Genomic DNA, 18,145 nt, shown 5'->3' on the forward strand with positions numbered 1-18,145 from the left:
AAATCAGGAGGGAAGAACTGACCAATAGCAGGCACCTGGTATAGATGTGCACTACAGAAAGGAGCTTTGTGAACCTGAATGCTGGTAGGTGAGCTAAGCATTTCAAAAAAGAAAACCAACAATGCATCCAGACTCAAACCTCACTCCACGATGAGGTGACCCACTGCAGCCGGTTGTTTTTGGGGCATCGTCCTAGCACGCATCCCTCCTGCACCTCGGGTCTGGGGAGGCTGGTACACAGGGTCTCGGGGAGCGTCTCTGCAGCAGAGCTTCTGCACGATACTTCACGCTTCCTCACTCCTCGTCCACAGGTCTTAGAGCACTGGAGAAGCAAAAAGTAAAATGTCATTTGCATGCATGCTTCAGCTCATTTTCTTCTGGGTAAATTCTGGGAACATACTAACATAAGAAAATGTTTGCAACTCTATTTTTAAGCATTGGAACAAAATTCCCAGTAAAATCCATTGCAGGAGGAGAAATCCACCCAGGAAAGACTATAACTTGTCCATGATCTTCCTTCACTTTCCAAACGTCCAGTGGCTACTGTGTCAAGCTCATTATGAAGCACAGGTTCTTTTTCAAACTGTTACCATGTATACATTTCTCTCTGGCACAAGGCACAGTTGACCTGAGCAGCTAAACTGGATTCCTAGTATCTCCAACAAGAATAATAGCAGAAATTCATGTGTAGAATATGTATATGCACAATAGCAGCCCCAACAACTGTTCTTTCTGGGCATTACACTCACTACTGGAGACAGTACATAAGTTTGCATAATACACATCTTCAGGCTGGGCAACTTACTCTCACACTTACTTTTTTGACCCTCACAAAAACTCTGAAATAGATAAGGCAGAAAGCAATCTCCTTGCTTTCAGAGAAGTAGTTAAAAGTTTGCCAAGGTCACTTAAAACACTTTGGCTCCAGGCTCGTTATGTCCTCAAGAGCTGTGTCACCATTCCTACCCTAGAATCTTATTTTTCCCTCAGAAGGACTTCAGGAGAGGTGGCTCCTCAGTAATATGCAGTCAGCTGGGGCACCATGCTAAGCCTGTTGGGAGGACTCTTGTCAATTCTCATGCTTGAGAGGGGAAGGGAAATGGCAATGATATTATAATTAGCAAACCACGGTGGCAGAGAATAGGAATGCCTTCCATGTGATGCTGCATTTTAGCATGGGTACCCGAGCCTGTATCACACAACTCTGTAACAAACATGCGATAATTGCTATTATCCTTTTTACAAAAAACACAGCTGAACATCAGAGAGCTTGGGCATCTTGACCAAGATCAGTCGCATAGCTGCTACGTAGCAGAGATGAGCCCACATGTTCACCTGATGCCAGTCCACAGAAATGAACCACTAAACATGATTCACATGCAAAATTCCCAATTGGCTAATTCCTTAATACAATTTCCATTTTATGCTTGCAGTTCTTTTTCAGAATGGCAAAATTTTACACTTGACTCCCAGACATGTGGTCTACTAAAGGCAGAATAGGTCACAATAGCAAATTCGGAAGGACTCTCTCATGTTAGTCATGAATCAATTCTCCAAAGGACATGTTTGGTTTTAGTAGTCAAAAAAATACTCAAATATTTTCAGGTGAAATTTGGGATAGACTCCATGAACTAAAGCCTTTTTCACAAGGTCCGTTTGCCTTTACCCACCACATCTATTTGGCCAATTCTTTAAATCTCTAAGTGCAAAGAAAGAGACCAGACTCACTACCACAGACTAGTTAGATTTACGCCCTGCTATAAATGCATATATATATCCTCTCATTTGAAAGTCGCCCTAAATGAGCTCAAAGATATTCTTTTTTCCTCCTAGTCTCTTATTCCCCTAATAGACATAGTACTAATAAAGCTGCATTTTCACCACCTGCGTCTTGCATGGGGAATAAGACCAGTGATTTTAAGCCTCTCCCACTTACCTGCGACCAGGGCCCGAGGCTCCATTCTGGAGGGCAGGCGTGGCTGTTGCAGGCTTGAAGCTGAGTGGGTGTGCTCACGGGGCAGAGAGAATGCAACACCGCTTCCTCCTTCTGGAAGGGCCTCTTCTGCACACACTGGATCTTGCGGCTCTGCTGGCCCCCAGCGCAGGACCTGCTGCACACGCTCCATTCCCCCGGCATCCAACTTTCAGGGAAAAAGAAAATTATTTCCGATGAAGCTGAGACTTTGTATCGTCACTTCCAGAGCAGTTACCACGAAAGATTAAGCACTTGATGAAAGCCTTAGATCAATTTTAGAACCAATAAAGGCAATTTATACTAGTTCTTTGACAGATGTTGAGGCCTACACACACGTTACCCAGATATAAAGAATCGCATTTAATTACCACATGGTTCTAGGGAAAAATATATTCCTGCCTCTGCGTGGGAGGAGACTCATGCCATTTTAATATCTGCACAGTTCATTCAGCCACATTGATTGGGATTGTCCTAGGCATCGGGATTAGAAAAATGAAAGAGGCAGGCTTCTTTCCGTTAAGGAACGCACAACACTGTGAACAGGTGGGTGTGCGAACACAGACAATACTCTCTGACAAGTGCTGCAGCGTAAGTCAACACAAAGTACACTAACAAGGCTAATGGAACAGTGACCAAGGAGAGAGGCGTGTGCGTAGGAGAGAAGGTCACACAGAAGGTATTTCTAAGCAGGCGGGTCCCCAAACTACATTTCCACTTAGTCCTAAATTTCCTGATGGGTTAGAGATCTGCCCTCATGCTCTTTATTCAAAAATTACCAGGCCCATTTTTTTTTTTTTTTTACACCTGTCTGAGACTTGGTATATATCTGAATGATGATCCGTTGAAATTACTAATCCTTTTCAGCTACTTCTTTTGATTAAATTCAATGATTTGAAGGCTCAGCACAAAGACGACGCACCGGATATAACTGTCACACATTTGAGCCACAGCAGCGATGTCGGAACATGAGCTTGGGTTGGAAATATTCTAAATATCTTTTTAGGAAATAAAATATTAATAACATTCAAATATGTTTTTCCTATACCTTTGATTTTCCGTCACCTTGCCTACTCTTAGAATTTTCCCCTCTGGTTTCCCCTACAAGCAGACGTGTGACATTAAAGACCTTTACTTTGGAGAATTTAGCACATGAGTTCTAGGATTACATGTTTTCCAAAATGCTGTATAATCTTTATCTTAAAGATGATATCAAATAGAATAATCCCTCATGTGTACAATTATTTATACCTTATAATCAACTGTATAGGGAACACATTACAAAATTATTAGTTTCAACATTTGCCTATAAAAATGCCATTTTTATCTACCAAATTCCAGTTTCTTCCCTTTACGAGTCTGTAACAGAACCAGAAAGAGTAAAACCCAAATAGACTTTTGGCGTGACATGCACATTCTTCCACCTGTGAGCCCCAGGCCAACGCTCCGCCCAACCTTAACCCTCACCCACCTGCCCTCAGACCCCCACACTGTCCATTTTATCTGCCAGTTTTTTAATACGTAACATTTTTATAGCACACAGCGCACTGCATCTCAATTATTTCTTCACGTATGCATCTATTCCATTTGATTGCGGGTTCATTGATGGCAGGAACTACCTGTTACTCATTTCCATTCCCCAGTTCTCGGCTCCGGGCCTGGTATACAGTAAGTGCTTATGATGTGGTTGTTACACGAGAAAGTAATGGAGTTAAGTGCAGATAAATTCCTTTATCCTTATATCTCTAAGAGTCTACACCTTTCTTTCTAGTATTTCCCTCGGGAAGAATAATTTTTGAAAGGCCCCATCATTCCAGCAGAAAATACTGAGAAATAATAATGGAAGGGGGCAGAAGATCTTGCCCATGTCACCATTCCTGCTCTGCAGGGCCATTGTAAGGGGCTGTCCTGCTCTTACATAGCCAGTAAATTTGTTACTGCATCGAATGGCATTTCTACGTGTACTCATCAGGGAAGTCCGTGATCTGGGCTCTCTCCCTTTTCCTGGATGTACACGTGAATGGGCTCCCTTTCTTTGGTCGGCTGGAATAATCAATGATGGGAAGGAGGCTCAAAATATCAGCTTGCTATTCAAGTGTATTGAATATCTACAGGTATGTAAACACACCTCACCACCTAAAGAGATTACTCCACAAGTGTCAGTAACACTGTTTGATAATCATAGCTTAGAGTGACTGGCATATTTCTTAGAACGAGGTATTTTCTTAGCAAAAGAGCAAAATCCATGGAAACCACCCCCCCCCAAATTTCTTTCTCCTCTTTGTGTCCATGATACATCCGGTTCCAGAGCCTAAGAGAAAAACTGGGTTGACAAATGGGCATAGGAGATTGGTAGAGAGCTGAAACCCCAAATGAGTATGCCAAATGCACTGCTATTTACAAAGAAAAAAATACACATACATCTAAAAAGATTGTGTAATATGACTGTATCACCACAAACCAAACAGTACTTATTAAGATAATCTAGAACATTGGTGAATACTACATTGCTTTAGAAGAAACTCTGTCCATTCTGTATAAATATATTTGGCAGAAGATAAATCACCTAAAAAGAAACTCCATTTGGCTGGGAAGATTACTTAAAATTAGTGCTCAAACAATAGTGTGGCTAAAATAAATTCAGGAACAAACTCACTGAGTACCACAGAGGGTACCATCAGCAAATGGACTCACCACTTGGCCTATACCTCTTTCTTTTTGTGTCTTGCTACTGTGTAATTTGCATTTGGGGTTTCATGGTCCGCATAGCATTATGATTTGTAAATTCTTGGATGACTTATATAAAAGTTAAACCTACAACCACATGCAAATTTAACTAATATAGGATTCTATGTTATTTAAATATCTGTTTGATTCAGTTCAGAGAAGAGGAATCTTTATGCAAACCTTTTTTTCAAAAAAGACATCTTCATATCCCAAGGTTAGGTTTGTATAGCCAAAGTCAAGTGAGTGTTTAAAGCAAATTTGTGTTTTTCAAGTCATATTTCTACCTCAACCATCTTGTTCTTCTATTATCTTTTTAGGCATTGTATCTACCTTTGCATCTCTTTCAATCAGAAGTTACTAAAAGTAGGCTTTCATCATCTCGTAACAATAAAGGCATACCAGTACACACGTAAACAGAAAGACATTTCCAGATGACTTACTAGGCCGGGCAGGAGAAAGCATTGCATATTTTGGGCTCAGTTGCTGGCTTGGTTCTTGCATTGCAGAATGAGGAATTGACTTGAGTATTTTGATCTCGCAAGCAAATGGCCTTTACACTTATGTAACCTAATAAGACATCAGAAGTTACAAAGTGAAAACTGCAGATAACTATTTCAACTCGGTTTCCAAGTTTAGCTTCTGATTTATCAGCACTGTGATATCTTATTTAAGAAACGGAATCCAAAGATTTTGTGAAAACATCTTTTTGATAAAATCTTAAACTAATTTGAATTCCATTTCCCCCCCAAGATACTAGAGTTCATATTTTAATAATTTTAACATGTATTAATAGATTCTTAGTTTGCAAAACTGATGTGGATTCTAGAACCATAAAATGATAAATACAACCTTTTGGAAACAGAGTGACTATGATGGAAAATATCCCAGCAAGCTTTGAATCCTTTGCACACATCAAATGGATAACGTTCTTCAAAGAAAAACCACTGGTGAATTACATATGGGAACCCTACGATTCTGTTTTGCCATGAAGCATCTTATACTTGCATAAGAGTATGATGCTCATATAAGCAAAATGTTGAACTCACTGAGTATGTATTCATACCTATCTGCCAGGACTCTCTTTTGTTTGATTTGAAAATTCATTTCAGGACTTCCTGACAGAGGCATAAATTCTTCTGGAAATAATTGTATTTTCAGCTCCCCAAACAGGAATGCTGCCTCTCCCTTGAATTGTGTTTGCTTTTATTTACATGGTACTTTTCCTTAAAATGAAATCTGAGAAATGATAAAAAGTTACTCTCCTGCTATAACTATTAGCAGTCAGTCCAGCTCCTGGGGTTGAAGCAGATTTGCTTTCAGGAGGCACTTAGCAAAACCACATTGAAATTCCCATAATTTAATAGTTAACTTCAATAGAACTTATTCATTTATACTCTTCTTCTCTTATGCTTAGGACATACACATGGTCTGTGAGTCATGTGAAGGGGTTGCTAAGTCAAGGCAAGGTGGGGAATTGTATAATACGCTTCTCCCGCAGCCTCCTCTTGGCTGGATTTATTCCTTGTACATGGGAAACAAATTGAATATCTCTCCTTCTCAAGGCACTGCACTCTCCTTGGAATACCAGGAATCTATTGGAAATATTCTCAAAGAACGTTTGCTATATGAAAACGTGCTCACAATCTAAGAGGAAGTGAAACAGGGCGGAGTGCAAAGATATGTCTATATTATTATTTCCGTTCAGTAAAGACAAAGTGAAAAGTGACACTGTGGTTTGTGTCTCAGTCTCTCAAACACATGTTTATGTATGCACAGGGAGGAAAACAAAGTGACACAGACCAAAGTATTAACATTGGCTATTGTTGATTTAAAAATTGTGGGAAATTCTTCTTCTTTATAGCATAGTGCCTTTAAAATATTTATTAGCAAAAGTGTATTACCTTTTAATTATTTTACATATATACTTAAAAAGTATTTCTTCATATTTTGTTAGTTAGCATGAACACCTGAAGACAGGCCTTACAGGCATAAGGATTTCTCCATTTTCCATATCTTTGCTCCATCCCTGATTCCAAGAGGCCTTATTTTGCTGAGTGGGATGGACCCAGTAGGAAGAGCCACTGTCACGAGGTGCTTGGAATAATAGGGAATGAGTCACCAACCTTCATGCTTTGGTTTCAGGGACCTATTTATAGGCTGTTATTCTTCCTCCCAAAGGGGTGAGTGTGAGAACAACTGACTTAGCACAAAATGTGCGACATTTTTGACATCTAAATAAAATGCTGTTCTTCTACTTGCTGAGTGGATGGCTGCTGGTATTCCTTCCTTGCCACAGCTATTTCTCAGATGTAATCTATTTCTCTGAGACTGCCTTTGCTGACCTTACACCTAAGGGGATATTCACATTTCAAACAGCTGTCTTCAGCTGGCCCTGGATGTCTTCTCGCTTGTTTTGACCTTACCTTCTGTAAGTCCCAGGGGGAGGTTTGTCACAACAGCAAAGTCAGAATTGGGGGAAACTAAGTTATAAGCTGAATATTTAAAAATATATATGCTTATATTTATAAATACATAAACATTTTATATGTTTTTCCCATAAGTTTCAGAGGTATAACTTTTGGGCCTTGGTTGATTTGAGCTTTGTGAAAATTGGTTCCTTTCTACATAGAAAAATCCTGAAATGGTGCAATAATATTTGGATTTGACAGTGACAGTTCTCAGAAAAGACAGTTCTTGGTGGCCTGTTTAAACCATACAATGTTAAGGAGGCCTGAAGTGAAAGAACCTGCTTTAGGAAGAGACAGATTTGGAAAACTTAGAATCAGGAAATCAAGTACCTCCACCGCAAGAGACGGAGCAATCTGACTGCACTGTACTCCAGGCATGGGCGTGTCTTTTCGTGGCTGGTTGAGTTCCATTCATGACCTTAGGAAGTGCATACTTCCAAGCTATTCCCGGATTTTTGCCTTGCATCAGAATCTGGACAGTACGAGATAAAAATCAAGAGATCAGGATACAGGTCAGACCCTGGAATTCCAGAAATCTTGCTAAACATTTTAAAGATATTTGCATGACATTTGGACCTTCAAGTTGGTATACTTCATTGTTTCCAAATATATTTTATGTTGATTTAAAGTTTTCCCATGACACTTTAAAATATGTACCTTTATATTATCAAAACTGTGATTTGCTAAAGAGCAAAACATAATTTGACATTTGCCATAAGACTACAACATGCACACACATACACATGCATGCACATGTGTGTAATAATGAAGGGAGAAAGGTTATATTGTTAGATCTCAACCCTGACTTAAACTTGAAAAACTAGCACGGTACATACACAGTGGTGCCCCACAGATAACAGTTGACAATAAATCTACATATATACATTTTTATGATCTATCTTGGCTCACAACTCACAAGCTCCCTCCTGGGTGCCAGTAGAAACAGGGAACGTGAGAAGCACTACAGAAACCACAGAATACCCCGCTTAGAGTTGCCTATTGTCAACTTTAGAATCCAAATGGGTTTCCAATAGAAGTTTCAAAGAGGATTTGCCCAAAGAGAATGTGTCTGTTAATTGTGTCCTAGAATGAGCAGGTAAATGAGATATGATCCGAATCAGGGATGGGTAATACATGTACTGGAATGGATTTAACCTCAAGAAAGGCAAGGACTCAGGCTAAATCTGATCCTATAAAGCCTGACTACTAAAAGAAGAGCAATCGTTTATTAGGCACTCCCCAGGTGCCAGGCACTCTGCTGGGCATTTTTAATGCATTGATTGTCTCAAAACATTCTTCTAATAATCTATAAATGTAGCTGTCTATTTTTTTTCATTTAAAAAAAGCTGAGGAGAGAGTACTTGTGCAAAATCACATAAGTGACTAGGGATTAAATAAGGCTTCTAACAAAAATGTGCCTGAGCAGTGCAATATATCACCTTGTTTTTGATGCAAGAAGCATACTATTTGCCTCGTTTCTTAATGCCTTCTTTACTTTGCTTTTTTTTTTTTCTTTTCTTTTAAGCTCAAAGCATGAATATAAATAGCTGGTTCTCTCCCACCCCATGAGTCTTGTGGAAAATTCTTTACCACCAGAACTGGGCATTCATGCCTAAGAGGCAAAGCCGACTGCCAGTTAAAAATAGGAACCCCTGGCACTATCTCTGTCTGGTGGGATCCCACCTCAATTAGAGTTGGGTGAGTGGAAGCTGTTCAAGGACCTCCGTTATACCAGACCACTCTTTGGGATGCTACGGCATGGTTTCGACTTTGCTATTAGCTTAAATGTCTCCAAGAATATTATGGCTAACTCTTAAGATTCCATAGTATGGACATCACTTCGCAGTGCAACAAAACAAATCTCGGTGCCTCCCAGAAACAATCAAAATGTTAAAGCTGGTTTTGTGTTCCAGCCACCTCCATCCAAAACATAACCAATACAAAACACAACAGGTATTACCACTTAAAGGGAAATATGCCAAATTCTCATTAGTTGCCAATAAATAATATCTTTTCAAAATCAAATTCCTAGGAGTCTTTCAGTTTTGAGGATCTTTCTAGTCTTTGCTTTTCCTATGTTTTTCAGCTTAGTCATACATCTATTCTTGGGATCATGCACTCGAGTTAACATTTCATACATTTTGAATAAATGTTGTGCTTATTTGGCATTTCTGCAATGTTTCTGTCAATGTTTTTAGGTGACATTAAGTAACTACAGAAGCAGAGTTTTATTCAGGGTCAAACTAGAATTGTGAGAGGAGTTTTACATTCAGAAGATGATCGTGATATTGGTTGACAGTTCAACTCAACTTCTTCAATGAAAGCACTATCTCGAATGTAACACTTTTAGGTTGCTATTTTTTTATGCAACGAAAATACAGAGACCTTATATGGAAGATAATAACGAATGTACCATATTTACATGTGTGGCAACACAATATGGGTGCAATGCATAGGTGTTATGGTGAGCCGAGGCCCACAAGGATGGTATGACAATACAGAAGGGTCGCGCCACACATATATGTAACGGAGGCAAATTTCAGTGTAAGTGCTATAGAGAAAGGACTTCACTTAGTCATCTCCACTTCCCAGCACCACCCCATTCAAACTAGCTCTTAATTTCTCCTGCCATAGGGGAACAGATCCCCAGTGAAAATGCAAAGAACACATAACAGAATGTTAATTCTTGCCTTTTGAGCTTCCAGGACTTAAGTTCTGGTGATTGAAGAGTGGTTTAACAAATTTTCAACAGGGATTTGAAATATTTCTGCTTTCACCTTTTAGACAGATTCTAGAGCCTAAGCCATACATGGCGTGTGGTTTCACCGCAAAACATTTTTGCAAATGTTGCCGTGAACAGCAGGATGCATTTAAGAAACAAAAAATGTGTTTAAGGAAAAGACTACGGTGATAAAAGCGTCATCACTGTTAAACAAAAACAACCAAGATGTCAAGTTTCCCCAGACCTCCACTCAAGCCAAGCATAAAAAATTATCAGTGCTACCAACAAGAAGAGAACTTACACATTCTCCCATTGTCAAACCTGTTTCTGCATCTGTATACATATGCTCCCCTCCTCCTCCTCTGTCACTCAAGATGCCCTGTCCCAGCTCCCAAGCCTGTGTCCTTCACTATGCACAGAATCCCTCTCCCCTCGCCTCCTTCACTGTCTCACTGCCACAGTGGCCCCGCATGTGGCTACTGAGCACTTAAACACACTAATGTGACTGAAGAACAACACTTTTAATTTACACTTAACCACGTGTGCCCAACGCTACCATACTGGATGCACCCAGCCTCTGACCTCCACATTCACACATCCGACCACCTACTCAGCATCTCTTCTGGAATGTTTAAAAGGCAGATCAACCTCCAACATCGAACTTGTCATTTTCCTCCCTGTCCCCGAAAGCCTGCTCCTTCCCTCAGCCTTCCCCATCTCAGGGCCACCAATCCTTCCAATTGTTCAGGTCAAAATAAAAAGTTGGAGTCATGCTGGACGACTCTCTTTCTCTCACACTCACATGTAATCAATCAGGAAATGGCGATATCTTTACTCTCAGTATCTCTCATCCCTTACAACCTTTATTGTTACTGCTGTTCCCCTGATCTAAGCCACCATCATCTCTCTTGTGAGGTCCATCAACAAGGCACTAAGTAAAGCACTCTAGGGAACAGGAGAAGTGAAATCCTCCAGGGGAGAAGATGAGACACATCCACATATAGAAATAATACAGTGACAGTTACTTAGGTTAAAAGCAAGTGCTATAGAACCCGTAAAGAGAAATCAAATACTTCTGTGATACTGGGGGTGGGGAGAGAATTACATGACCACCTAAAGAAGTTTTCTAGCTATCATTTAATTAATAACATATCTTGGTGATGCTCTCAGCCACAAAGCAACAAAAAAGCACTTGAGTTCCCTTTCAGGATTTCTATTCCCCTCTCTGCCCCTCGCCTCCAGAAAGGGACAAACCATTGTGTTTTCCACTTGCCTTTCCCTATAATTGAAATAAAAATATGAAAAGATCCTCAGCAAAGTAAAATTCCTGAGCTAAAAGTAAGAATAGCACTGATCAGAATATGTAATGGCAGTAAGGGAACTAATCCATTTCATATTATCAAAGTCGTAAGAAATTTATGTATCTGGCCAAAGCAACAAGAGAAATAACTTGTACAATTTACTGCAAACGTTCACAGAAACATGCAGCTTTAAATGACTAACTCGTAAAATACACAGTAGCTGGCGGTGCGTGTGTTTGTTACTCTTGCAGTTTTACAGCCAGTAGCATATAGAGCACATTGTTTATATTTTATTTGTTGAACATATTAATGAATTGAGTGAACGTATAAGCGAGTAAAAGCCTCTCAACTTTACAAAATACATGACTCAAGGCTTGTCTTTAATGTCAACATAGCTATAAATTTGCATGCAGAGTCGTATGTGTAATCACGTAGGCTGAAAGACAACATTTGTATAAACCAGCAGAAAGCTGACGTAAGAATTTATTTTAACATCAGCTCATAAAGACCTCTTAAAGGAAGTACAGACTTAAACAAATAGGCACCAAGACTAAATATATAAAAGATGAGTATGTGCCAATTACAATATATTATTTGCTTTTCGATGATGACTAAGATGTTCTCTGCCCTGTACTTTATCCTGTATTCAGAAGAACAGTGGCCACAGAGAACACACAGCATCTTCTCTCTTACTGTCTGATGCCTGCAAATAGTTAATCCTCTGGAGATAGACTGTCCACCTGGGTAATAGAATCTCTGTAGGCTTCTCTTTCACCTCTGTTCTCAAAAAGACTGAATTTTATTAAATCAATTCCACTCTCAACAACTGTTGCATAATTTGCAAAGCTCAGTACAAAATGAAAATTCAAGGCCCCTTCTTTAAAAAAAAATTAAGAATTTCAAGATGCTGACAGCAGAACATTAAATCAGACACAGGGCCCTTCGGAGCACAAGATCTGCCACTACTTTGCAGGTCCATGGCCAGGAAGCCAGCCCTGCCCAAAGTAAGGTCCAGATTTTCCCACCTGGGTCAGTGTTAAGACACAATTTAAGAACTTTCAAATTCTAGATGACCTTGTGGTCTAACAATGACTCTCTTCGTGGATGAAGACTATAGCCTTCAATTTGGTGGCCTTGTTTATATTACGATCTAAGTTCCTATCTGCATCTCAACCACAGACAGCCTCTCCCAGTGAAGAGGGGAAACAGGAAACCCTGGAGAGATGCATGTAGAGCTGCATAGCTAAGATTCTAACTTCCTTTAGGAATGTTCTTTCTCCATGAATGCCAGAGAACGCGTCTCGGACACTGCGAAATTTGAAAATGGTAATTCCCATCATTCAGATTTATCTTAAAACATTTTCAGTGACCTTGTCAAGAGTAGTCAGTTGCTTTTCTCAGTGCTAGTGGAGAATACAAACACCCTCCGGTCACAGGAGTGCCACATCCCTCCCGTGATGGCACAACATCACAATAATGCCCTTACCGAAGCACCCTATGCTGCATGTCAGAGTGTATAGCCAAGCTGTTAAATGCACAAATTTGGAAAGAGCACCAGTGATTCAGTCTACTCAACTGGACTTAATCCAGAGAAATTTCCAGCCAACTGGCATCGAGTCTCTAATTTACAGCTGGCAAGCAAACTCCTTAAACGCTTCCAGGTCCTCGGTAGAACCGTTTAATGTCTACCTTTAACACACGAACCACCTGACTTCAGACACAACACTCAGCAGCTTTGACCACAGGGTGCAGAGTTATAAAATTTACAGCTTCTTAAGTTGGGAAACCACAGACGGGAGCTGGAACCTACCAACCGCCCCCTGACCAAGGGGGAGCCAGTTTCTGCTCAGGGCACACAAAGCTGAAACAAAAGACACATTGAGCAATCTTGGGCAGCTTTCTTCCTTTTGCTCCCACTTTTAACTTTTACTGTTAAAACTATTTTTAAAAATCCTTCAACCAGCTTTGTATTTGTTTCATTATTTAAGGCCTTTTTAAAAACTTTTTTCAAGACATTGTCCTACTTTTTCCATGAAGAGTTACGGATAGATTTTAGAGATTGGCTTTCTGTTTAACGCGTGCTAAGAAACTTGATTCTTGTCCTCAATAATGTATTTGATTACTTTAAAAATAATAATAGCAATGTCTATCAAATGCTTATTGTGTGCCAGGCCAAGCATTGTACAACATGCATTATCTCACTTAAAACTGATAACAATATTATGCAGATGGCACTATTAATATTTCAATAGTGTGGATAAACTAATACATAAGGTCACATAGCTCCTAAGTGGCAGCACGGGGACTCAAGTCACTGGTATTGTCTAACTCTAAAATCTGACATCTTAACTCTTATGACGTTGCCTCTCAAGTTCTGAAATACCATGTCCAAAATTCTAGTTTAAACTTTTAAAAGCTGCATGAACTATTAGAAACATTTTATCACCGGAATTCACTAGCATGCTGTAACATTTACTTCGTAACACTGGACTCGGACCCAAGAATTTTGCTTCTTGAACATGCTAATATCTGATTTAAGCATACGTCATTCTTAATCTCCTCTCTCCATTTTACCTCTGCATGTAAATGTTTTATTTAATCCCTGTTTTAACAAATGACTTTAACAACAGACTTTACTGATTGGCCCTTTCTTACTAAATCTCCAATCACACCATACATTCTACAACTTACGGAAGAAAGAGTTTTGTGGTACAGATTCATGTTTTCGTAAGTTCGTGCGGCTTTTGGAAACCCTTGTGGTATTTAAAATTCAGCCACTTTTTATTTTTCTGCCTTCTCGTTTGCTTCAAAGCCTGAAGAACGCGACCAGGTATCATGATCGCTATTATGTGCGAGTGAGCGGGATTTGACAAAAGACAGTGATACAAAGAGCCCGATCGGGGATTTGGAAACGCATCTGTTAGGCAGCTTCAAAGGTGTGGGCTGACACCTTGAACCTCCACGACGGTTCTAATTCAACTCTTCGACATTCCTCAGCGTTTAGTGAAGAGAAATAAATAGTGTTCTCTAACCCGTCACAAAAGTATTTGCCATGAATTAACCGGAGGCCCCCTACTTCAAATAGCGAACGGCAATCTCTAGACAAACGACGTGCCGTCGCAAAAGTACCTCTGAATCATCCTCTCGGGTCTGCCTTTTCTATCATCTGCTCTGAATTAACTCTCCATTACCTCTTTGCCTCCTTTGTGTTTTGCGTCTTCGCTCGGTCCATGCTACTTGGCCAAGGTCCTTTCCCTTATACTGACTTTATCTCGAGGCACATCTTTACTCATTTCGGCCCCTTTACCTCGGGGAGAATTCAGCAGGCAGGGTCGTGAGGAAGGAGCAGGACGAGAAGGTGATCCTTCATCAGCGGTGCTCACACTGTCATCTCATTGATCAATGGGCCCGTCCACCTGGTCCCCCTCCAGCCTATCATCTCCTTTTGTCAAAGAGTAGAGGAAGCTGTTTATTATAGTAATTTTCTTTAGATGTCTTTTCCTGCCTTGAAACTAGCCTGTGGTTAACCTATTTCTCACTCACTGTCAGTACAAAGGCTGCTGTACTTTGCAGGCTTGGGATTCTCCCTGGGACCACTCAGAAAAAGCAATTGGTGTTCAAAGAGTTAAACACCCCCTTCTGCTGCTTAATGTAAGGGAAAAAAAATCCTAAAATAAAGGAAAGCTTGCTTTTTATTTTTTTAAAGACTTTTTTTTTTAAATAAAAGAATGCTGTTAAAAACACAGGTGATCATATTTCAGTCATAGACTAGCAACTTGTATTATCATGTCATCCTGAATCACTCTGTCTATCAGACAGGGATGAAGTTACTTTATAATGAAACACTCATGATGAATTTCCTCACCTCCAGTCCAACTGCATGACAGTTTGATAGAGAACATTTACTTGGGTGTGTGTGTGTGTGAGTGAGACAGAGAGAGAGAAAGAGAGAGAGAAAATGAACTAGCAAGAAAGCTCATCTCTAATCACTTCTAGAGAATGTGTCATCTCTAATTGGACACCTTAGCTAATCATGAAAAAAAATTGTATATGTCTTTTAATCTTCATTGACAAGGCCTCCTAAAATTGTATATTAAACAGGCCTTTTTCACATTGTTTAAACAAAGAACAAAGTGAGTAATCTTAAGTTACCTACATTCAAATCTCAAAATGGAAAAACATTAAGTTGTCAGCCATGCTCAAAAGGTCCAGCATACGTATTTACTTCAGATGAAATGACTGTTTTCCAACAATGTCAGGTGTAAATTTTAAGTTTGATCCTCAGTTTTCACAGTTCTATCACTTCAGAATGTAATTCCTTAGAAAACACGCGCATACGCGCACACACACATAAAATTTCGCTATTTGAGGGTGGAGAATTAACATAGATTTCGTTTTTCTTGGTGTTCTCAGCCCCAATAAAATAAACATAATTCAGTGACTGATAAACAATATCCTAAACACTTAAAATATATGCTAACCTTTAAATCTTTCGGAAGACTAACAAGTACACTAGTTCAATGAGAGGTTCCTTAGTCTTTATGTGAGACTTACGGGGAATAAGTTGAAATACGTGGAAATCATCTAGTTTTATATTAACTGTATCTGTAGTGATCTCAGAAAGCATATGATTGCCAAACCAATATTTATTTCTTTTTGTGCTGTAGTGTGTATGTACATGACTATGTTTTTCCCCTGGGAAATGCAGAAATATAATACTTGGTCATAAAAATTAGCTCCTTTCCTCCAACTCATTTATATGTATATGTGTGCATGTACGTCTTTCAAGATAAAAACTTGATTGATGGACTTAAATAATGCCTAAAAAATTTAAGACCTTAGACAATCATACAAATCCTTGATTACCCTTAGGTATTTCCCTTGGCCACCGAGGAAATCAGAGGGGCCAGCACTGTTTAAACTGACATGCACCTGTTACAAATGCTGAAACCATCTAGAGCCAAGGATCCAAGGAGAATGGATGTCTGTAATAGAGAATGCATTTTAAAACTAGACAGGCACGTGATTTAGTGATATAAGTGAAGGTCTGTTTTCCATTTAAACTTTGAGCTTCCCATGAAGACATTCTATAAAGTTCCGACATATAAAAATAACCAGAAGCAGAAAGTACTTTGATTTGGTGTCAGGCCATGCACTTATTTCTTGGGGTTAACTGACAGCAGTCAATTATTCTCAGGATTGCATTACCCTGCCTTGCACTAGAAAACACCGAGAAATAAGTGGAAAGGTCTATTAAACCCACCGCCCTGAAAGGACAAATTGTTACTCTCCCAGATTGAGGTACGTCTCCTTTGAACTAACTGGTCAGCAACTTCCTATGTGTAAATTATTCCCTTTGGGAAAGCAAGTATTTTAGGAAGCATATTGATTCCTCAAATGCATTTTAGGAGATTAAATTTCATTATTTTAAATGCCATTCGCTCTACCTAACTTTAAACTGTACGGTTCTAAGACCAGTCTTAAGAAATGATAAAATACAGTGGTTTCTAAGTGTGTGCTGCAGAGGCCTAGGGATCTTCAGAAGTCTTTAAGGCAGAAACGGGGTAAGGAGAGGCTGGCCTCTGCTCCCTTCACTTCCGACTTCGGTGAGAGCAGCTCTCCTTTCATTTGCTTTATTTTTTCACCTCCCTGTACGATTTTTCAATTTGAAAACAGATTGCACTTTTTAAATGAATCAATGAATTTTATCATTGGATGTCATGCATTCAATACATTTTTTGTGTGTGTGCGTGCCTTCTATGATATTCCAGATACTATGCCAGTTGTGGAAGCTACAAGATGAATAATTCATCGTCTGATAACACAGGGTTTTAGGTGCAACAGGAGTACTTCAGGACAGTGCTATAGTATATAGCAGAAGGCATTAGTTCAGACTGGGGAAATCCTTTCTGAAATGAGGAAATTCGGACCCAAATCATTTAAGCAATTCATCCGAAGTCATATAGTTAGTAGCTGAGCAACCCACATCACTGACTATTAATGTGGATGCTCCTTGTCTAACCCATGTTGCTTCTAGAAGAATGAAATCCGTGTTACCAAAACTTGTTCTTTACACTCTTTAAATACCTGAGACTATAAATATTTGGTGACATGATTTATGTCTTAGCTATTTGTGCATCTCCAATGTCTAGCACAGGGCTGGGCATTGAATGGGTACCCAATGGATATTTACCTTTTTTAATCAAACATTGAGAGGAAGTAAACAGAAGAAAATTGTTTTGATGATAATTACCTATACAAATACATACCAAGGTGGTTGAAAATTGGAATTAGCCAGGATACTGGCAGGTTATAATGTAATATATATGAAAGAGAAAAAAAACAGAGATGTTATTCTCATAGTATCATCCTTATGTGTTTTGGCAAACATATGCTTCTTCTGAATTTCATACTCTAATGAGAACTTAGTAAACATGCAGTAATTTTAAGTGGCTATAAGAGAAAGCACTTTCCTGCATATACTTTATGTGGATGAAACATCATTTTTCATCTTGGTAGGTTCCCACACTCTGATTTTAGCATCCCACAGGATTGTAAAACATATTCAACATTTTTATATTGGAGTGAACATATTTTTGGCTCCCAAACTATTCATTTTGGTTCAATTCATAGTTATTGTATGGAAAGCCATATGAACTTTATTTAACTTCCTTTAAAGAATACAGCCATGGATCACTTGGATATCGATATACAGTCTAGTTTTGGAAAAATGTAATTTATTACTGATTGCAATTTTAGATTTTTAAAATAACTGTGTTCCATCAATTTTGGAGAGATATAATAAGCATGTGTTAAAAACTGACCAGCAATTTGATGATGGTCTCCAGAGAACAATAAAGTATAATTTAAATATTAAAGACATTAACCCAAATTCTTTTAAAAGATAAAATAGAGGTAATGCTAGTTTACTGAGTTTGGATTTTTTTTTTTTTTT

At 39.1% G+C, this 18,145-nt stretch overlaps 1 protein-coding gene across 1 annotated transcript in view; it reads right to left on the bottom strand.

The window, feature by feature from the left end:
- Positions 1-18,145, bottom strand: part of ADAMTS18 (ADAM metallopeptidase with thrombospondin type 1 motif, 18) — a 125,338-nt gene that overhangs the window by 6,668 nt on the left and 100,525 nt on the right. The window contains exons 16-19 of the mRNA XM_012641519.1: positions 7,498-7,639; positions 5,140-5,266; positions 1,937-2,141; positions 140-322 (exon numbers count right to left, since the gene is read on the bottom strand). Coding sequence (XP_012496973.1) covers positions 140-322; positions 1,937-2,141; positions 5,140-5,266; positions 7,498-7,639 — 657 coding nt within the window. The remainder of the gene's footprint in view (positions 1-139; positions 323-1,936; positions 2,142-5,139; positions 5,267-7,497; positions 7,640-18,145) is intronic.

This window comes from Propithecus coquereli, unplaced genomic scaffold (genome assembly GCF_000956105.1).
Source record: "Propithecus coquereli isolate 6110/MARCELLA unplaced genomic scaffold, Pcoq_1.0 Scaffold165, whole genome shotgun sequence".
Taxonomy (NCBI): domain Eukaryota; kingdom Metazoa; phylum Chordata; class Mammalia; order Primates; family Indriidae; genus Propithecus; species Propithecus coquereli.